General features: G+C 40.1%; 1 protein-coding gene across 4 annotated transcripts in view; it reads left to right on the top strand.

Annotated features, from left to right (window-relative positions):
• Positions 1-23623, top strand: part of LOC132908416 (neuronal acetylcholine receptor subunit alpha-7) — a 285011-nt gene that overhangs the window by 186546 nt on the left and 74842 nt on the right. For 2 of the 4 annotated variants that reach the window (XM_060962443.1, XM_060962440.1), the window contains exons 8-9: positions 1104-1298; positions 17769-17855. In XM_060962443.1, the coding sequence (XP_060818426.1) occupies positions 1104-1298; positions 17769-17855 (282 nt within the window). The remainder of the gene's footprint in view (positions 1-1103; positions 1299-17768; positions 17856-23623) is intronic. The other 2 variants (XM_060962442.1, XM_060962441.1) reach the window with 1 other exon arrangement.

Raw genomic sequence — 23623 nt, 5'->3', positions numbered from 1 at the left:
GTTTCCGCGGTTACTTCTACTATGACTAAGCTTGGCTACCTCGACGATGCACGCTGCGCCTCGTAATTTGGAATTAGTCTGAGAGTTCGTGTCATGCTCGCGATGTACGTTGCTCGCGAAATTAGCGAACCGTGTAACCAGTGGCAGAGCCAGTTTGATCAAAATTACAGCTTGGAAGCTACTAACGTTATTCGCCGATTTCTACTTTCCGCTTCGAGACGAGCTGTATCATTGCGATGTTCGTATACGTATATTTGATATTTTATTTAAGCTAAACGATTGTTTATCGATTTAACAGCAGGTTTGCGCCGAATATACGAATAAAGATCACGAGTTATAGGATATAGCGGAATCTGTGAGCAGAGAGATTTCGAGCCGAAAATTTTAACAATTTCTCGACAGCGCGCTTTCTGTTTTGCGGGAATAATTGAATCTTGTCGGGCGAATGAAGAGTGTTTTAGAAAGGTTTTTGATGGACGTGCCTGAATTTCTTTTCAGAGCGTCTGCGTCGAGCGAAAGAAGCAGGAAAATAGGAAAAGAGGAAAGATAAAGAGATAAGTGGCTAGAAAGGATTAATCGATCAGAGTCAGAGTTCAGAATCAGAAGTCTAAAGCTAGCCAAGTTGAAAATAGAGAATAGGGGAAGAGGAAAAGGAGCAGAGAAAGCGGATAAAAGACGAAGAACGAGAAAAAAGAACTTGTGTTATAAACACGAAGTTACTGCAGATATCGATCTTGATAACGTACGTGTCTCGATAGAAATCAAATATAATCGTGTTAGAAGCGATTCGCGGAAAATTTATATCGACTTCCTGTGCTTCTTCCGAGGCCAAGGAAGCCCATGTTCCCATTTAAGGAAACACTTAACGCGATCATCGTATTCAGGGCATAAACGGCTACTTAAACTCGTGTCGGAACTTGCGCCGTGCCAAATTACACCGTCGCGTGAAACAATAACCAAACTCGCTTTCGCACACGGTCAAAAGCAATTAAGCTTTGCAGCGATGGTTTGAATTTCTGCGTTGTCGAAACGAGTATTAATTACTCCTCTCGGTATGGACGAGTATCAGCTTCGTAACATGGTTCGATGCGCTTTCGTTGCAGGAATGCCGGGCAAGAAGAACACGATAACGTACCAATGCTGTCCGGAACCTTACGTCGACGTCACCTTCACCATACAGATCCGCAGAAGGACTCTGTACTATTTTTTCAACCTGATCGTGCCGTGCGTGCTGATATCGAGCATGGCCCTCTTGGGCTTCACCCTGCCGCCAGATTCCGGGGAGAAACTCACCTTAGGTAACGTAACTCGTAGCATGCCTTGCCTGCCAGTATTACACCAGCCAGACAATATACACCTTGTTCTTTTTCGTTTCTATTCTTCCGTTCGTTCTTTATACTGTCTCTTTTTCTACCTGTCTATCTCTCTTTGTATATGTATGTATGTACACATACACTTGGAGTCTTGCGACTGTTTGATTGATTTAGTCGGATTATGTTTCTACGATATATACCACGTTGACCACATATCGCCACTGAACGCTGACTATCCCGCGTTTCTTTCGTTTCGGACGACGAAAAAAGGAAGCGAGACACGGCGCGGACGAGCGATGCACCTGACGTCGTTCATTCTGAATTCTTCCTATCGTATAACAGCGACATAAAGTGCGCTCGTAGAACACGATCGAAACTGGAAGAACCATGGATGTGTCAAGTATAAAGTTGCAAAATTTTGCTGCTACGTTATCCCTAGGAAATCGCAACGACGTCGCATCGTTCGTTCGCGCCGGGTTAAAGATCGAGATCGACCACCGATCTTCGATCTCGCAGACAGCCGGACGACATTGCGAATACAACACGTCGGACGACATTTTCGACGTTTTACGGTTCCTCTGGTTATAACGTAGAACTCGTATTTTCCACGATTCCTCCTTGTCTAGAATCGACGAAAGTGACGTTCAGGTTATAGGGAGACTTGTAAAGTTTCGTTCGCGAACTTCCAGATCGAGCGACGAAGCTGGAACGTGACGAGACTTTTTAATCTCGAAGAGGCAAATCGTTCTTAATATTGAAACATTTGGATCTTTGCTTTCCTCCGATTCGATGGAAGATCTGAATCGGCCACTCGAATTCGCGCTTACTTTCCGTAACATCTGCTTCGTTTCATCAATCTCCGTTCCGACGCAACCGTTCTGGTATCGAGCTTCTTCGATCTTCCACCCCGTTTGATCAACGTTTCCATTTAATTGCTTTTGTTTGCAGAGTGAACGAAAATTACGACGGCTTCTTGCCGATTATGGATGAATATTACTTCGTATTATAGGGTAGTTACGGTGTAGTAGTTTATAATGGTCGTTCAGGTTTCAAATTTACTCTTGTAGATTTATTCTAGGATACCTCGTGTATTAAATGCAACTCGAACATCAAATTTAAGGGGAATTTAATGGGATGCTATAGTCTTAAATATGCCGATAAATTCGATCAAAGTATTCATCGAAATCGATCGAATATTTCATATATATTACGGTCATAATGGTTTATTTATTCGCTGGTTTATTTTTAATAAATGCCTACTAACCAGAGAAATTGCAGAATCTGGAAATTCAAAAAGTTCGATACTTTGGGTGCATTGATCTTTTTTTTTTTTTTAATTATCTACGCTCTTGTAGTTGTAAAAAAAAAGACACGCGACTCCTTCTCAAGTTTCTTTTTTCGATATTTCTCATTATTTTCGAGATAATTCGAGAAAAAAGAAAATTCTACGTATTTTCCAAGATATGATTTCGCTCTCTAAATTCGCATTGTAGTTCCAACGAAAAGTACGTTCACGTTATGGATGATTTACTTGCACACAAAATTTTCTCTTGTACGACAAATACTAAATATATAAGGATGTAGCGTATTGCAACTGGAATTTGTCAAATTTGCATCGCAGATTTGTATTCCGTATATTCAGTTTTCGGGGTACGAAATTTAATGTTTAATTTCCACGAACCGAATTACACGTGTAATTTGATGCATATTTTCTCATTTACAAGGATCTGGAACGCTTTTAACACGTTCATTATATTGGTTACAGTTAGGAAAAAGAGGAATGGGAAATTCAAAAAATTCCATGATATTTCCTTTAAATCGATCATTGATAACGTGTCTGTGTTTTATAATGGTTTCAAAATCAATAATGCAGTAATTCTCGGTAATTAATGCAAATGAAAACGTACAGTTAATACCGATCTATACATATTACCGAATTCTATGTAGTAATTTGTTGGAGAAGTATCGTTATATTTCTGATTACGAAGTCGATAAGAATAAAACACAGGATAAGTAAAAGGAATTACCAATTTGTGTACAAATTATTAAAAAACTACTCGCTGTTTAAAAGATCATAATTTATAAATTGCGAATTCGATCGTTCTCGTAATTCAAAAATTTCCAACCTTTTGTAAGATTGTAACGCAGTTGCAAGTTTAGCTCGTTTAGCTCTCCTCGTTTAACGATATAACGTCGAAGATAAATATCGAAGAAAAGCTGAAACATGTAGAAGAATGGATTTTTTACAATTCCTGACAACAATTCTTCGCTGGATTGATAACTCGCTTATCGACTGTTGTTTTTCCTGCTAATTCTATTCCCGCGAAAGTGTTCTACGACCGTGTTTCGTATTCTTTCGACGTCAGTGGCAGAGATAGGTTCCCTCGTAAAATGGCAATATCTATGAAGGGACCGTGTTCCGTCGGTATTTTCGTTCGCCATACGGTTGCCATACGGTTGCCATACGGTTGCCAGTCGAGCATGTTCCCGTCGGGAACGTCGCCTGATCTCAATTTTGGATACGGTGCATCTCGCGAATTACAACGGGGAAAATCTGCACAATACTCCGTGCATTATGCACGCGTCTACGCTGAAGTTCGCCACGGTCTATCTATGCTTGATGAGGCTGCAACTGTTGACTTTGAAATACGTCTTCTGGGATGGTCGGCTGGCTCTGTGGTCGCAGACTTATAGTTAACTATTAGGTAACCCAGAAATAAATTACAGTTTTCCGGCACAAAGTTCTATCAACTGTGTGGAGAAACGAGTTTCCTTAATCTTATTTCCTAACGAATCTTTGTCTCTTATGGAATTTTCGTTGAAAATAGATAATCAGATTTGAGATTTGCTATCGTGGATAAAACTATCGTTCGGTGTCATTTTCCTTGGAATTTACGCTACCTCTTTATAGACGCCATTCGTGCGTTCTCGTGTAAGGAACAAGAAATTGCCTGAAAACGTTGAGAAGTGTAGTGTCTGTAAAGGGAAGCTACAAATGTTCTTTGCACCTGTGCATCCGCGTAAACGCAAACATAAAAGAATATGAAGGAAAGCTGCAGTTGAAAATATTATGTCTTTCTTTATTATCATAGTTCCACTTGAGTAGTTCATTCGAGGAACCATCCAAACACTGCGGTACGTTCCGGATAATGTGCTTAGTGACTGCGAAACAGATTGAAGTGGAAAATATCGTAGAATAAAAGCTATCACTGGGAAGCAACGATTAACGCTTGTTAATTAAAAATAATTAAAAAAAAACTGAAACAATCTTCGTGCGAAGTCGATCTCCTTTCCAAACTCGCTAATAAAGGTACTTTCATCGAGTCGTCTTCGTTTAATGCATAAATCACTCGATACAATGGCGATACGCGTGATAAACTTTCGACCTGTCGTGTTAGTTTGTTGAAACACGTCGAGCATCGAAGTGGTCTAACAAGAATAATCGTCACATTTTATCGTCCACCTTTTCGATAGAACGCGTAATTGAGAGGTCGAACGACGTCTGCCGGTGCATCCAGTGAAAATAAAAAACGACCCGATAGAAATATTGATTTCAAACGACCGTTTCATAACTATATGCACCAAATAAAATTCTACGCTCGTTCGCCTACACGTTGTGCTCGTTTTTCCAGCCGTCGAATTAATCCTTAATTCTTTAATACCGACGCGCAACAACTTTTGGTGCCTCTGCCTTTTCGAATGGAGCGAAACACTTTTCACGTGATATAATCCGACGCTTGCGGTTCCAATATTTAGATTTACGGCGAGAGACGTTGCGTACAGACTTCTACACGTTTTCTTGTTTATTGTACTTTACACGCGAGTCTTGATGATCGATGGTAATGTACGATAATTTGTCAAATTGCCAGTGAGATCGTTAAAAGTAGTTTGAAGAAGAAGAAAGTGTTCGAGTTTGGAGTACGTGAGCTTTAGTATCGATTTATGGAATGAAAAGAACATATATATATCACGTGGGAGCATACAAAGAGGACTTTAAAAGTTTTAATATAAAATATTAATGTACTTACGAGAAAAGGCATCCTTGTCCAAGCCTGTATGATAAAACTGGATACGGAAACGATAAAGGGATCGAGATTACGCTGTTAAATAGACGATTCTCTTTTCCGAAATGCAAACGCTTATAAAGTGTAGAAAAAGCTGAATCGTCGTTGCATATGCTACAAACATCCTAAACGCGTACGCAAAACGTAACAATGTACAGTAGGTAATTAATGGTAGAAATTTATTCAACAAGGTATCGGAAAAATAATTTGTCCGTTTCAAAAACGCTTGAACCGAGATAATCATTTGAAATACGCTTGAAACAGTCATTGATAAACCATTTGCGTAAAGCAAGAAGAATCGTTTAGAACCCATACTGCGAACAAGATTAACTTCTTGCGCGCGTAACGATATAAATGCGACGATGAAGCGTTCTGAGAATGAAGTTTCGAAGAGAAGGCGGGGAAATTCAATTTTCATTGGACGCGTCGCAGGCAACGACAGGACAAGATCGATGTTGGCAGGGATTCGGACTCTCGTCGACGTTATTCCCCGTACACAATTGCCGCTATGCACACAAACCCCTGTATACACACAAATACGAACGTGGTCTGCATGCCGCGTGTCCCGTGAGCCTAGACCGGTATATAATTTTCCGAACATCGTCCGTTCTGGGAAAACACCGTGAAAATGCTTCGTCTCCGGTCCACGATCCCATTTGGGGACGCGCGTGCCGACGGACACGCCGTCTCTGCGGTGACGTGATTTTTATTCGATCGAGATCGAGCCACAGGCGTTTCACAGAGTTTCGAACAGCGCAGTTATTAGAGGCGGTGTGTTTTCAATAAAATTTCAACGCGTTGACGAACAGTTGGTAAATTAGTTGCGGGCATAGAAGCGGTTTGCGATAGAGTAGTACAAAAATTGTAAAGCGTGGAATTTGAAGGAAAATTCAAGGGTTGCAGGCATTTTTCGTCGAAATTCAGATTTTAATGTATATTGGAGAAAAAAAGGCGAGCCCACGTTACCGTCCAACACCTATGTACCTTCTATAATTTTCTTTCGTCTTGTGGAAACGGAGCTACCTGTACCTTCGGCGATGTAGCGTTTTTTATAATTTTGGTGCAAGGGAAGCATTAGAATTATCCGATTCTTGCATTAATTTAGTTCTGCGAATGCTCACCGGAGCATTCCGGACGATAAAAAAGTATCCGAACGATTTTTTTTAAAACAATGTTATTGGTTTAAATAAAGGACAGTTGTATATCTTGAAACAGGTATTGTTTATCTTTTCGTAGCGAAGGTTTCCCTGGGACCGATATGTGTTCGCAGAATGCCTCAGGATCGGTTTAACGGAGTTTCCACTTTTGAAAACAACGAACCAGCATTTCCTCCTTCTTCTCGACGACTGTATTCCGAACTGCTTCCTACGACATTTCACGATATAATGACCCTGGTCGAACGATATGTACTTACCTCCTAGCGATAAGTGGTATTACGAAAACATGCCGAAATAATCGCCAAAAGATGGAAATACAATTGAATAATACCAGTAGCAACAGCATTTTTGTAAAATATCCCTATAACCGTAACTGTCTTCGTATTTGTAACTAAATCGATTAATTTTCAACTAAACCTATAGAGAACATCAAGTTAATCAAATTTGGTGCAAGAACCAGACGTATAACCAGTGTATAAGTACTAAAAATTGAAAATTTTTGCTACAAAGTAGAAGAATGCATTTAACGAGGAGGTCACGATTGATATATTGACAAGAAGAAATATTTTAAACAATTTGTTTTTATTTCGTGTTAAATTAGTAAAATTACAGCTGCATGGTTCTTGCATCGAAAACTTCGATTGGACATAAAAATTTTACCCGTTCGCGTTTAATGACGAAAAACGAACGTGAAAAGTCTAGTTATCAGGGGCGTAGCTTTCATCTGTAAATACTGATGCGAAATATCCCAAATGCCTGTAATTCGTCGAATTTCCCAAACATGTTGATAATATCAAGTTATTCGAGATATTGCACCGGCGTGCATCTACTCTTACCTAATAGCAGTACTATAGACCATTGGTCGAAGGAGGACGAGAGAGAGAGTGTAATATCATAGAAATTCCATTCCATCCGAGTTTCATCATCGCCGTTAGTCCAGGTAGACTCGATGTAAAACGAATTCCGTTCGAACCCGGTTCAGAAATAAGATTCTCCTTAGAAATTCCGATTAGTCGGACTGTGCATGCATCGAGATGCTGGGAAGGCGATGTTACAATCCTCTAATTTCTTGTCAATTTCCGCGATACGATTGAACGAGGTAAAGAACGTGACCTGACGCCAGCTATGAAACGTATTGCGATCGAACGTCTGTCTAATTCCGATATTGGTCCGTGCGATTCTACATCGGAAAATTCTTAAGCGAAATTTCGTGTCTCGGAACTTAAGACTGTAGATCGAGAACTCTGTATCGCGTCCACAGAATTTGCTAATTGCCTGCTATAAGACGATGAAACGAAATTTTAATCTTCCAACTTTGAGTTTCGTAGTTAAACAGTTTCGAAACATGGCAGCGCGGGATATGCAACCGATAGTGCACGTATAAGGACGCGATGCGGTAGATACGAATACGGAAAGCAACAATTGAATCGCGGAAGAGCTTGGCCGTAAAGTTCCGGAAAGTAGCATAACGAACTAGGTACAGATAAGAAGCAACTTGAACGATTAAACTGATTTTCTGATAAATTTTCAGCGTCTTAACTTTCTTACCAGCAGCAAAGATTCTTGTAATTAAATCGTAAACTTGCTTCATAGAAGATAAAAATTGTACGAGGTTTTGCGATTCACGAGCTTGCAAAGATGTCCTTTACGTGGATATGGATAAAACACAAACCACGTAATGTTTAACAGTAAAATAACGAAAGTGTAAAGAGTAATTAAAAAGAAAGTAGGTAAACGTTGATACTGGACTACGAGATATTTTCCAAATTTCATAGCGTGCTATTTGTTTGTTAATTATTATATTCGCTGCTGCTTATAAAGATTCCATTATTTGGTAGAATCTCTTCTAAACTTGATACGCCATTCGATTTACAAACAAATTATTCGAATAAGCATTTTACGGGAATTAAATTTGTGGCATATCAAAGGCATATAATAAGTAACCGATTAACCGTCTTTGTAGCGAATAATAAAATTAATCGAAACTCGATTTATCGCTACGAAGAAGCTGGAGGATTAAAAGACTATCGACGAATAAAACTCATTTTGTTACATTCCTAACAAGCGTTCCCACCACGCGTGAACCATATTTTCATTTAATTTTTCAATTCGATCAATCACGCGCACCGAATTCGTTACGAGCAAAAATGTAATCGACCAAACTTAATAGAAAACGCGTTCCAACTCATTCGAGGCTGAAACCGATTAATCTTCGCGACTAGCTTATTTCACTGTGATCGCGAACGATCGAGACGAGGGAACTGCGACAAAGAAAAAAGAAAAAGAAAAAAAAACAAGAGTAGAAGAAAATCGAACGATCTCCGGTTGCAGGCACTTGCTAAATCTGACACGGACAATAAATCCAGCCCCTTGCAGTGCCGTCTTGATTTATTAAAGAACGTTTTTCCTTCTACCTATGTACGTGTAATTCTGGAAAAAGAAGGGACGACAAAAAAAGAAGCGGACGCGTAGAAAGTGGCCTGAAAGCTTTTCGCCACAGAGAGGAACAAAACGCGAAACGTTGCATAATCAAATCCCTTTGAGAACGCGAGGAATGCGTCGGTGTGTGCCCGTGACACGGGCCGTGTCTGTGATTTCAGAGTCGCGTGGATGTTCGCTCGTTGGCAAAGAACAAGGTATATAGAGTCGGGAAATGGTCGGAACGGCGCAATTAAAACATAACTGCGGCTCGTTTGACAGACTATGTATGTCAGAACTGTGCTCGCTGGGACGAAGGTGGGACTTATTAAAAATTGCCTCCGTCTACTGTAATTTTAACGAAACGCGAATGTGTCTTCGAGACTCCGCAAGAGTCTTCCACAATTCGTTTGACCTTTTCTTTATTTTTGACCCAATGTCTTCTTTATTATATGGCTGAGTACGAAAGAAGAAGGTATAACGCGTCTTGCGCAGAAAGCGTTAAAACTATTTTACAAACGTCAGAATTAACGGTAGCCACCGTCAGATTCACGCATTGGCGATAGAATAGCGGAAATCACGTAAGTTTTCTTTCTAAAGCATCGCCAACTTTCTATATCTGGAATCGCGATTCTATACGAAATGGAAGCTCATTAAGAATTCGAGGAACGAACGCGACTCGCTTTTTGAGCGCCTCCTTTGGCAGAGGAAAGACTTCTCCGTGTTGCACGTCTCGAACTGATACGCTTGATTGTGCCCAATTATTATATATCGACGTATACCAGCCCAATTTCCGTCACAAGCGCAGCGGAAGCTCGTGGCAATCCTTTTCGAGGTAGCTCGAAGAAAACGTCGAGCTTTGAACACTTTCTCGAAGAGAAAGGCACAAAAAGAACGTCAATTACGCGAAGAACCCATAATTTCGCGGTAACGTATTTCCTCCTTACCCTTTCAATTTTATAACGTTTCACGTTCCAAATATTTCTATCAAGGGTTTACTCTCCTTAAAATTACCACGATGAATTTATCGATTACGAAACATAGTAAGGATTTATTTTCCCTAGACAAATTATATGGCTCCCTTATCCTGTTGAGTATAAATTTTCGTCTCTAATAGCCTGAAAATCGATGTTAAATCCTTGTAGAATGAAAAGGTAATACGTAATAGTAGAAAAGAAAAAAGAAAGAGGAATGGAAACACTCGGTTGTTTCGCACCTCGTTAACTTTCTCCAACTTCTATCTCGAAACGTTCTATCTGAACATAGCTGATGGGTCTCTTTGAAAGTCTGAAATCCGAACCTAGTGCCTATTCACATTCGGCAAGTAATTACGAGTTAGTCTCGCGAGGAAACGGAAGAAGAATTGCCGCAGGAAATCTGAATAAGAAAGATCGAATCTCGCGGTATCTGCGCCTGGCGCTCGCCTCGTTTTCCCGTTTCCCTGTCATTGTTATCGGACCATCGCTTCTTTGTCCTTCCGCCAACGCGTTCTCCGTCATTGTTGTCGCTTTCCCGCGGCATCTCACTCATCCGTCGGTCGGTTTAAGCCCGAAACCCGAACAGACTGTTCGACGAAACGAGAAACGCCGGTTCTCCCACGGAAACTTGACGAATACCGGCGGTGCTGTTTCTTGTCGACGTTAAACAGGTTTGGTAATTGTTTTACGGGATTGCGAGAAAAGCGATTTGATCTAAGCTAGCTACGGATGAAAACAAAGTTAAGACAAACAAGGCTTTTCGAGCTAACTTAAATAGAATTAACGTTCGCGTTGTCTTCCAGCGCGACACGCTTCTCGCAGCTTCGTTCGTCTCTAACGAAGGGTTTCCCTTCGTCCGATGTTTAGTTATGTTTGCGGTGTTTGAACGTTATATTTGATACTTTTCTTTTACCGGTGTTCTGTGCGGAAAAGCAAAGTCGCTATTATTATAGCGAACTTTCGTTTCCATCTTTAATGAAACGAAGATAGCTTTTGATTCGTGACATTTCTTCTGTTAAATAAATTGGATAGAGTACATCGTGAAACGTCCATATCGCCGATAAATTACGTCTGACACAACTCGTTCCTATCGTTACCTACCTGTACGAAAAAATCTACCCAGTGAAATATTTCTAGCTGTTTAAGAATTCTCAGATATCGTGCAAAACTGTTGGAATCTATAAATTTGTACGACGTTGCAAATGCTGCAGCTTGGATTCCCTCCACTTGGCGAAAGTTTCAAGTTGAGAAAAAGTTTTAGGGATAATATTTTGACAGAAGTCAATTTATCAGAACGCGCCATCCTTCATTCTTAACCCGTTTTCTTTCTCGGACTTCGGGTTGCTTTTGTTCCGTAATTAATCACCGAGCAAGTTCGGTCTCTCGTGCGCGAGCTTTCTTTCTAGTTTAACGCCGACTGAAAGTTTCCTAGACGAGATAGGTCAGGGAGCATGGTCGAGTTCAGTCGAAACGCGTTACAGTCTCGAAAACGTCGATATTACGTACTCAGAATTTTAACAGCTTCAGCGAATCGTGCGAAATTCCATCGACGATACTCTGCGCTATTTCGACGACAAAATCAGCGCGCGATATTTTTGAAGGAGTATATTTCACGTTAATTACCAATCGTTCTAGTAAATAACGACGCTTTATTTATTTCCCATGTTCTGTCGCGAGCGATATTTAAGAACGAGAGGAATACGAATAATCTGTATATCGTTTGTAAAATCGATTTTATGCGAAGATTACAGAGGAAAAGTAGGATAAGTCGCATTTCCTATTTTTGCAGAGAAGCGGCTTTAAATTCAGTAAAACGCCAGTCAACGTTGTCAAAATTATCTGTATATTTGATCTTGTAGCTAGACATCCTAGCTTTTTATATCGTTGAAATATTGCTTGTTTTAATGATTTTAGCTTTGGCTTCTACGAACCATGAAGCTACTCGATAGAAAAAAAAAAAAAAAATAGCAGGACAGACGAGGCATATACGATTCGATAAAATGCTACTTCTAAAGGAACACGTTGTCCTTTCGTGCTTTTTTAATTTCGCGAGGAACTCTTAACGCGCAGCCTATCGAAAGTAATTACGAGCAGGTGGCCGAATATTTTTGAGCAAGGATGTACTGTAAAAAGCGTTTTCATCGTTGATCCAAGTAAATACACAACGAAAATCATTATTGAAATCGATGGTGAAAGGTGTCGTATTATCTGGCTCTAATTGAAGAGCATATTTTAATGAATATCGGCGAAGAAAACTGGAGGCGGCGTGCAAGCTTTTCCTTCGCGGGCAACAATTTCCATCCTAGCGAAGAGCTTATTATCACGGGCAAAAATGTAGCTCTTTAGGCACTCTTAGGCATTATTGCGACGTCTATGAATGAAATTTCCATAATATTATGCCGCTGTAAATTCCGAGCGGCCCAGCCACCGGCATCGTGAATTTCATTTACCGGATAAATACGGAGCGAATGCATGCGCAAGGACTGGCGTTAAGGCCGAGCAAAGTGACACCACCCTCTTCGTGGAAAGTGCATTTGATTGAACATTAGCATGACAAAGGGTTGGGACGAGGCCCGCGAACAAGCATCCACTACGTTCCGGATCGGCTGAGAGTATATCGCCTCTCACTTTGCCACGATTTTCACGTCACGAGCCACGATTGTTTCAAACGTTTACGTTCGAACGTTCGAGGATGCTCGGATGAAACGGAACAAATTCTACTCTCTCGAGGAAATCGTACGCGGATAAATTGTGTTTGATGGTGCGGTGTTTTAACAGCTTGCGTTCAAAATTCGATTTTCGTATCTTGAAAATTGAAATTTTCTATTGGAAATAGCAAACGAAAGCGTTTCGTATCGCATAGTATCTCGACAGGAACATATTGTTCGAAGATTAATTTTAAAACGCGAATTATTTTTCGTATCGGTATCTGTTGTATCTTTTACATCGATGGTGATTTATTAAAAGAACAGGACACTTTGCTTACTCGCACGATTTCTATGGACACTTTGGTTAAGTAGTCGTTTGGAGCTGGAGAAACCAAGAAACATGGCTCTTCGTATCGCTTTAACCGAAGAGAACTAATGGATTTTGATCAGAAGAACGAAGTGCTTATACCGCAGAACTATTATCTCGTGCTATCTAGTTCAGAAATATCGATTAAGACACGAAATAATTTTTCACGGCGAAACTTCGTTCACGTTGATGCCACATCTAAGCCTTCGACGCAAGACATGGTAGATCTTCCAATGATATCGGAAGTCTAAGAAAAATACAAGCACGTTTCTATGAAATAGGAAATCATCGAGCACGTCTCAACGTGCTCGAACATACTATCGCGGTAAATCAAGAAACGTTATTACAGACACGATAAAATATTTAAGAACGATAGGACCGTTCGACTCGCTAATTAGAATTCATATCGCAATTTATTCGTCCGGAAGCTGTATATTAATTCGAACGATCTATAAACGAAATTTCGAGATACTACGTAACGTTATGAAATTGGTTGTCTTAAATGATTTATTCCGGATATGCTTGTTCAAATTCCGATGTGCGAAATTCATTCGAATTTTGTTGATTTCCTGTACTCTACGTATAACGAATTCTGTAAACCCAGACGAAACAGTGTATATATTTCAGTTACATAACGGGAGAAAGCTTGGGAGAACTTTGGCAAACTTTGAAATTAACAACAGTCCCTCAGCCTTGTACAATACGTATTATAACAGCCAGGTCCTTTGGCTAACGTGATTTATGTTTGATCGTTTTCACGTTCCTTTGAAAGTTTTCCGAAGCTCCGACTAGCAACAACGTTACGAACTTTCTGTTCCAATCTCGAAGGAACTATAGCGATTACTAAAACTGCACGATCGAATAACACGTACTTGTTCAAACCGGATAAAACACCAAACGACGATGGAAGAGGGAAAGCTAGTTTCTGCGATTGTTTAATTGATTTAGATCTCTGCTTCTCAAATATCGAACAGTGTCAACGCGAAAGTTTTGGAAACGCGTGCACAAAGACCTACAACAGCATATGCTCGATGTCGTAGCACGTTTCGCGCAATTCCTAGCACCGGTTGTTTCCAAGTTAGTGTAACTAGCGATCTCGATGCGATTCGCAAATGATCCGTACAAACGATGTGATTTATCGGCAAAGCACACGGCGATGGTTCGCGACCATTCGACCAAGAAAACAGCGAACGTTTCTCTTCTGGCAAATCCGTATACTCGAGATGCAAATCCCTTCTACGAATGAATGTATGCTTTCTGCGCCGGAATTAATCGAAAGATTAATGTCACGCGACGAGAACGACGAATTTTCTTGCAACGAGCAAGGTAACGTATTGCCCTGAATTTCGATAAATCCCCTTTATGGATATTCAATAGCTCTCGCAAGCTTCTGTATAAAGAACTTTCCTTCAACATTTACTTTTCATATTTTCTTAAAAAGAGACACAAATTTTTTAGCAAAATTATCTCTTCCGCTTGATTTCTAATATAGTTTTGAAATAAATTTGTAAAAGTTAAGTTGTTTCTAAAGTAAAATCGATAAAATGATTGGAATCGTTCGCAATTTCAAATTGTTCTCTTTCATTTTCGGTTGAAAACAAAATTTACCGAAGCTCGAGCCAACAGGCTCGGCGTGAAAAAGCTAAATTCGCAATATGTACGTGGCAGCTGAAGCTTCTATGAATCAGCTTTGCATATTAATCGAATGCGCATCGGCACGCGTGTTGTATAGCCACGAAGCCTGTCGAACGGACGCTCGAGTCTAATCGCAAGGAACTAATTACGCTTTCCACGGTCCCTGATCCCATTCTCGACTTCCTGACCAACAAATTTCGATGTTATTGGCGGTTTGCCACCTGCAACCGATGCATCTTACAGCCGTTTCCGCTGCGCGATTTCGCCCAGACGTGATCCCGAATTCTTTGCCGGATCGTGTCGAATACTCCCTGCAAACGAACCGAGATATTCGCGAAAAGAATCGTGATCCAAATTCCAGGAGGAATCCCTGTCGGACGAATTAAACCTTTTCCTGTTCGATAAAGTGGAAAGTTAAGATTGCAGCGGCGAAGTATTGGCAAAGTTTCGACTATTTTGTTCGTAGTTAATCGTCTACTGCGCTAGATATATACTAAGTAGTGGGAAAAAGTATATTTGAAAATTCTGACAACACTGTCCTTGCACAAAGTAGGATGTAGCTGAGAGGCTGAAACTCAACTGGAAATTTATTCGTGTTTCTATATTGTAGACACCTGATATCACGCTTTTATTTAAATAAATGAAAATCTACGAATTAGGAAAGGAAATTTTAACTCTGTTCGAATAAACGTAATTTCGAGAAAGCTCGTCGTACGCAATCACAGCGAAAACCCGAAACGAATCGACGATGCGAAGCACACATCCGATCAAAATATTGTAACCGCAACGCGTTAATCCGTCTTCTAAATTCTCCATTATGGAAGCTATGGAAATTTACGTAGTCTCTTGTGTTCGATAACCGCCATATTTGTTGAACGTGAACAGGCAACTAATGTTTATCTTGGACCATGTAAATTCTCTGATAATGGACGCGATCTAACGATGATCTACCATATGCCATATAAACGTCATTCATGTTCGGTCAGACTCGTTCATGCAGAAGAGTGATCCTCAAAAGTGTAATAAGTTTCTATAGCGATGCGATCGTATAGAACATTTGCCTGTATTTTACGATATCTCTGTTCAAGCGATAAATCAACGATTCGTCGAATTAGCGAATCTACGTCAAGCAGAAATTGTTAAAGTTATTCTACGAGTAACATAAGCTATAAAAAGAACTACGGCGAAGATATTTGATCCACGATATTAACCCTTTGCACTCCTATGTCGAGTGTGACTCGACATCAGTTTTTATCTGAGGAGCTCTTTCGTCGAACCCCACTCGACGTTCTTTCAGTCCCACCTTTTTTGTGAATTTTGTGAAACGTGCGAAAGAAAAGCAGGATTGCATCCTGGAAATTCTTTCCAGATATATCACACATTGAAAAATTACAAAATGTAACAATACTGTGAATAAAACTGGTATTTAAGTGAATTTCTTTCTTCCTCTATTTATCGCAATTGTCTTATTTTTTAGTTAAAATAAATTTAAAAGCGTTGGCAACTGCTGGTAACGAAATTGAAATAAAATTCAGAGTGCAAAGTGTTGACACGATGAAATCTTCTTTTCTCCTTCTTCCCGCAAAACGAGCTTAAATTAACGACAAACGCCTAGGTGGACGCGAATTATCGAGACGCTGCCGTAAACGACGATAGTTATCGCGTAATAATGCAATTCCAAACACATTATCCACACCACATAAAGTTATTAACGATTGAGCTGACTCGGTGTTCGCAGTATGGGAACAAGTTACGCAGCCCGGAATACTCGCTCACGCGTGGGATTATGATCACGCAATCGCATAAGCTAGCTACGGAAATTACGAATACGCGCCCTTCGGCGCACCGATATACTCCATCTTGTGTGGTTTGTAATAAAGCACGCGTCACACGTCAATTTCATGCCGCCTAACTATCGAGCATAGGAGGCGTATCGTAATAAAGTCCTAAATAGAGGAATTCGTGCAGAGGTGATTTTTCACGTGAACAGCGTCACAGCCCTACGTGAACCAAGATATCGGTGGATGTCTCTTCGCGATAGCTTAATTTATAGCCTCGCCGTATCTGTATCGTGCCTCCATCGGCGTTATAATCGCTGGAAGAAATATAGCAAGTGGAAAAATAAAGTTTTAAATTGAAGAGTGAAATAGCGGCGTTGATTAATGCAACGATACTCTGAAGCGCGTACAGCGTTCAAGCTTTTTCAGCGACGCGGCAATTTTGATTGATTATATTTTTCGGTTTGGTAGGAAAGAGGAGTTTTCACGTATATCTTTGAAATATATGTACAGAAAAACCTCCTAACTATTCTAAAAGTATAACGTACCTTGCAAAATATCGTGGGATATGAGTTTTGCCACGCAAACGTGACTTTTCGCCAAGAAAAGTTAAATTGTCTCGACGTTTAGACCACAGCGTATAATCGATCTCTTCGATCGTTTCCGTAACGCGGACAAACTACAACGCGGCTATCCATCATCAAACTTACGTTGCACCGGCAACGTTACGAAATCGTTAAATGTTTCCGTCTGTCGATTCTCCTGCCTTACGCCGGATCATTGAAATTCCACGTGGAGAATAGCGCAAAACGGGAACATAAAGTACCAAGCTGGACCGGTAATAGAGAAAAATAGTGGTTTGAGTTTTATTTATCGGAAAATCTTGTATCGCTTCTATCGACTCGAAGAGAGAATAAAAGATAGAGAAAAATGAAATCGTATACTTCCCTAAATCGATTCGAAGCGGACGTATCGTCCTCCAAAGTCTAACAGCAAGGTGGAACTTCTATCGTCAAAATTCAAGGATTCGATTCGGTAAACAAGCGGAATTCTCGCGTCCGGCAAACTCAACAGACTCGAGTATTCGTCGAAGCGCACCGATACGCGATAGTCGTGCTCGCGCGTTGGAACGTTTTCGAAAGGTCAGAACGCTTCTCCGATGGATACCCGAAGGACCAGGAACCGTGAGCTTTCGAAGGCAAGCAACCGAACCGTACGACAATATTATCCAGGAATTTCTGGAAGAGGCGATCGTATCGTCTCGGTGTGTTGGTTGCACGACCTGGTTGCCAGGCGTGGCGCACGTGGATTCCTAGATGAAAATCGCAGAAACCCTTTACAGAAAGACAAAGAACTCATCTTGATATGTACGTTACGTGTTGTTTCTCTTTTTTTTTCCCGACTATCGCAGGAGTGACCATTCTGCTGTCGCTGACAGTTTTCCTGAACCTCGTGGCAGAAAGCATGCCGACGACCTCGGACGCTGTCCCTCTAATAGGTACCTATGCTTATCATCACGATAGTTACGCAAGCGTGTGTTTGACAGTTTCTGTTATCTCCATGTTTCCATGTAAATATGTACACGTGCACCGTAATTGTGCCTGTCGTATCGAACCGTTCCTGTTCAGGGAGTAAGACCCGGAAGAAACGCGACGGGAAATCGCGTGGAACGGGTAAGAACATCGAAGGTCGTTCAGACTGAGCGATTTTTGTCATTTTCATTGACCGGCGAATCCTCGAGATCCATTTTCGAGCAGCGAGAAAAGAAGTTGGTCCTTCCGATGGGCGGGCGGCAAAGTGGTTAACATCGACCGATGAAAATGGTCGAAACGTTCTCTAACATTGGACCCCGTTCAAGGAACTGCAATTCTGCTGCGGCTGGACGAGATTACACGGTTGCCTTCGACCGAGAAACGGTTTTACTCGCCGCTCTAACGCGTCGTAATAGCGACTGCCCTGCTTGTTCTATGGCTTTTCGTTCTCGGAATAATGTCTGTCGCGTCTTGTTATTTGACGAAAGGATATTTTAAGGATCAGAGTTCCGTCGCAACTTTCATCGAAACTTTACGGTTTGTTTTTCTATTAGGTCAGACGACGACGTTTAAAAGCGACGCGAAAGGTTGTGCAAATAATTCTCAGACGCTTTGGTATTTTAAAGTTAAAGATATTTTACGAAAGCATCTACTTCCAAGAAGACGATGGTTTGCTAATTTTTAGGCGGTGTGCGGCGTGTTTAAGTTATTCGTTGCGAAAGTTTCCTTTCGCTTTTCTTACACGCAAGATGTAATTTTCAGAAAAAGATCTTCAAGCTGGACGTAAATGTTTGTTTCCTTTTTAATTTCACGATGCGTGATGGCAGAAAAATTGAGATATTGAGATTTCCAAACGACCGAGTTCCACGGATATCACCAGCAACAGTTGAAACGTTAATCAGGCCTGACTCGTCTATATTTTACGCCCTTTTGACCGAGCGATTTCTCAAGCTGTGCCGTAGTAGGTTGCGACAAGATTGCACTTCAGTTGGCGCCAATCTTTAAATTACTCGTCTGCGAATGAAATTCATCGTCCAATTAAATCATATTTATCAGCGAAATATTATCGCAATTTTCACCATGTCTGACGATCAATGATAGACTCGTCTCGTCGTGAATATCCGTTTTAACTTCTTCCCGCACGGTTAACCGCCGCGAAGAATTTCAATTTTTACGAAAGTAGCCAAGCGAAACACTCTGGCTAACCGCGTGTTCCGGACCGCCGAACTTTCTGTACTTTTCCAACTGAAACGGAATAGAAAATCGTGTTATCATCGAAAGATGACCGTCCTACTCGGCTGTGAAACGTCCCAATGATTTGGAATGAAAATAACCGAGCGGAGAGAAAATGCTGAAATCGTGTCGTGCAAAATCGAGAGCGAATTTTGGTTCTACCTCGAGTTTGTAGAATGACGAAATACTGCAAAGATAAAGACAAACATGCGACATTTTTTCAACGAATTAGAAATTTAAAAATATTTCTTAAGTATAAACAAAGAGAGAATTGTTTGTATATGTCGTAAACTAAATATCGGAATAATATGAAATGTTGATCAATGTTATTGCAAATGACAGTTCGCGCGTGGTGATGCATCAAAATACAGCATCGAATGTCGCTTAAAGTTATTTGTTTATTGACGGTGAAATAACACAAACATTAAAAGAAACTCCAGATTGAAATTCATCGAAGATGATTTTTATTTCTGGTTGAAAATAATAGCGTAGTAACGTATCGCTTTATCGATATTAATTATTTAAAAATTGCTCGGTATTGTTGTCTCTTTCGTAATCAAAATATTTTAATTTCAAAGAAATGATAGATTAACGCGTATGTAGTTCGCGACCTGGAAATGTCAATAAAATTCAGCGAATACGAGGAATATTTTTCTTGGTCGTGTGTCTGGTTTTTCCTTTTTGATCAATCACCCTTGAAAAATTTTCATAGTGAATTATCGAAAAATACTTCTTCAAAATTTATTTCTCTTGAACCGTATTATAATAATAAATATTTATTATATAAAATATCATACATCATTCTTAAAATATAACTTTTAGTCTGCTTTAGTTGCTATTTAAACAAACGATCGAAGCGTACTAATAATATTTAACTTACCGAAGATTCTCCTTAATTTTCGTTCGATTAATCGCGTACCGTTGATCTCGTTCTAAATTTAATTACCAAAAAAGCCAGACGTCGTCATGCGATAAATCATGAAACAAAATGGCCCGGCCACATGAACGTTCTTCCTCGAAGACAAAATTGTCAGCCCCTGTGTCATCGAATCGTATCCCGTGCACGAGTCCGTGTACAAGTTTTAAGGGTCATTCAGGTAGTTGGGACGCGTCGTTTCGGAAGTTGTAACGCGTTTACGTCGAACAACTTTCCTCTCGTTGCTCGGTGCAAATCCTTTTTGCGGCCAGGCGGACACCGGCAATGTCTCGGACTGTTTTCTCCGACAGACAAGCACGTGCGCACACGGATTAGACAACGCGTGCGAACAACCGACTCGAAACGTTTTTCGACCGTTTAAAGCTTAATCTATTCGCGATGAAAACTGTATACATCAAATTTTCCTGCACGTTGTAGTTCCACAGAGAACGCGCTAACGAAAGGGACGTTTGTTTCGCGTATTTTTATTTAAAGACAAAATAACTTTTTTGGATGGTTTCGCTTTATGAATAGAGAGGTAAAAAGCGCAATTGAAAAATTCCCGCAAGCGCCTAATGAAAAAATAGTCGAAAGCCTTTTTGATCACGCGAATAATAATGAATATTTTTCTTGAAAGAAATATAATCCGAAAAGCATTATATTTTCTCAGCTTTTAATTTCTTGGTCGGATATATCAAACGAAAGCGTTATCGTAAATTTCAGAACGAAAAGCGGAACAAGCAGGGAAATGTTGAAACAAAAATACGATCGTATGATTTCTTTCGCGTCGACTCTTCTCTTTCTCTGAACGTTCCTTCCTAAACCTCTTCTACAAGAATAACCCCATAGGCTTGTGTTACATTAATGTTTAGATTATTACCCCGTTCTATGACGTAACTTCATGACAAGTACCAAAAATCTTAGCTGCCTAAAAAGCCATCTATCTATAAAGATAATATAAGCAATGACAAGTAATTGTACTTGGAACGATAGTACGCTATATTTTTAAACGACGGGAAATTATTTACGATAAAATTGTAACGATCATAATCGTATAACTGGCTTCAAAATTTAAAGAATTTTCCAATCGTCCTATATAAATAGTACATTTTTCTCGCATCGGATTTTATTAAAATTGAATAAATATCTCTCTTCTTTTCTACCCTCCTCGATATAGGTACGGTAATCGAAATTCTACCAGCCTTTAAAAAAGATATATTTACGTAGTTGAGAGCATTAATTTTTCCAATATCTTAGGCACCTGTATTATTGGTACTTGAGTTGTTCAACCCCCTTGAGAAACGTGCACGGTTCTATCGTCCCCCATTTCTTTGATGTATTGTATTAATTGTTCTTAATCTCGAACGAACGAGTTCGTGTGTTTAGAAGAATAAGTTAACTAACTTAATTGTCCCTGTGTTCCCGTGTCATACTTTAGAGAATTACTCGTAGCACCGAATTCCTAGGTATACTGCAAGGGTCAGTCAAATATTAACCGGACTGCGTGTAGCACGTGTCCACAGTCAGACGTATCAAAATGATGTCGCGTAGGAGTTGAAATAGACGTATCTTAAAGACGTTTCAGAAGGAAAAAACAGTATCGTCTTCCGTTGCACAACGCATAATTATTATTCGAGAGCACTGAAACCGGCTGAAATTTTGCATAGGTTGCGGCTACAGTTTGGGGATGAAACGTTATCAGGAACCCAAGTGTTTGCGTGGCATAAATCGTTTTCTAGTGGACGCGAATACGTTCAAAATACACCGCATCCGCTACGTTCCAAGACAAGTGTAACGCTAGCAAACATTGAAGCTGCTCGGCAACTGATCGAACATGTTCGACGCATAGCAATCGACGAAATTTGCTCGGAAGTTAATATTAGTCGTGGAAGAGTGGTCTCAGTCGTTCGGAACGAGTTCAAGTTCCGCAAGATCACGACCACCTAAAGAGCAGTTAGGAGGTCAACTTTTCAATAGCAACGAAGTAGTAGAGCAATTGCTGTGCGATTGGCTTCTAACCCAGCCCTCCATTCCCTAGGAAACTGGAATGGAAAAATGATGAAACCAACGGCAAAAGTATATACAGAGAAACGGAACGTAGATAGAAAAATAACTCGATTATTCTTTTTGAAACAAAACATTTGTCTGAAATATAAAGTTACAAACAAAGTTCGGTTTATATTTAACTGACCCTCGTACATTGCTGTTAATTGCCTGTTGAAAGGTCCTATAGTTTGCCCATAGCCTGCCGTTTCACCCCTTGGGGGTTTAGCAAGGGATATTCCATCAGTTTATCGGAAAGCCCGTGCAAACAGTAAGTTCAATTTCATGGGCTGATACGCTCTACTTCCTTTCTAACGCGATCGGATGTTGTTTCAATTTTTCGCCTAGAAGATACGTCTGGCGATTCCATGTTGAGTTAACGTTTCAGCTCCTTTGCTTTCAACGAAACCAACGGCAAGTGCAACGCAAGTCCATACGCGATACAAATCTGTAACTTGATCTTAATTCGAACTTGACATCGCAGATGTTTATCTAATGTTATTTCTGCTAATTGATATTAATACTTGAAATTTCTAACTGATATACTAGAGAGTCTTGGTTAGTCACGAAGGAAAACATTTCGTGGAAAATAAGAAATCTGAAATAAAAAATATTTTCACCGCTTGTAACAGAGTAATAAGGCTTCTGATATTATCGTAACAGGGTTTTTCTAAAAGAGCTGATAAAGTGAGAATTTTTTTGCGGCGATAAAAGAAAATGTATTCGTAGGAAAAATTAAAAATTTGTTTCCATAAGCCTCGCCTGAACGACCTTCGTGATGCGCCTTTTAAAATGAAATCGTATGCATAACGTAGAGGTGTAATTTATTTGCTGCTCAAAGCTACAGCCTGTAAGTTGAATAACGCGTAGACACTTCTGAAAGATTAGCAAAGTTTAAAGAGTTTAATTATCAAGAAATAATTCCAGTGATAATTAGCTCTACCGCTTTACTGTGAAGAAATGAATCAAAATAGATTTTCCAAGTTAATTCGGCGGTACTTGCTCGCAGCATTATGGAATTATTTTAAATATTTGAAATGTTTTTATCGTGTAATCGCTCGGGTAAAAATACATCGAGCGTAATTAAATTATTAACAATCATCGATTCTTCGTTTCAGTGCAGTAAATCGACGAGAAAAAGCCGAATGCTTTATTATATTCACAAACAGAACGATCGTTATCGGGAGCGATTTATTATCGTTCGTGCAACAAGTATTCCCTTGAAAAATAATTTTACCTTTGAATAATTTTTCGCGCTCCTCGTAGCGGAGAATTTCCATGCGACTACTAACCAACCAATAAACGAGCCACGAAAAACTAAGGAACCTCGTTATCTTCTACTATGCGCCGATTAAGGGAAGTATGTGACAGAAAGCGACTCGCGAATCGATCGATCTCCACGTTACTTGGCTTGTTCCTCATCTGTTCGTCCGCGACAACAATCACTTAGCGGGATAACTGCAGAGAAACAGCGGAGGAAGAAGAAGAGGAACGTTAGACAGAGATCAGGGGTCCTCTGCTCGTTTGAAAGTGACGGCCAAC

Source organism: Bombus pascuorum, chromosome 6, assembly GCF_905332965.1.
Source record: "Bombus pascuorum chromosome 6, iyBomPasc1.1, whole genome shotgun sequence".
Lineage (NCBI taxonomy): Eukaryota > Metazoa > Arthropoda > Insecta > Hymenoptera > Apidae > Bombus > Bombus pascuorum.
The sequence above is the reverse complement of the archived record's forward strand: the minus strand, read 5'-3'. Positions and strand labels throughout refer to the sequence as shown.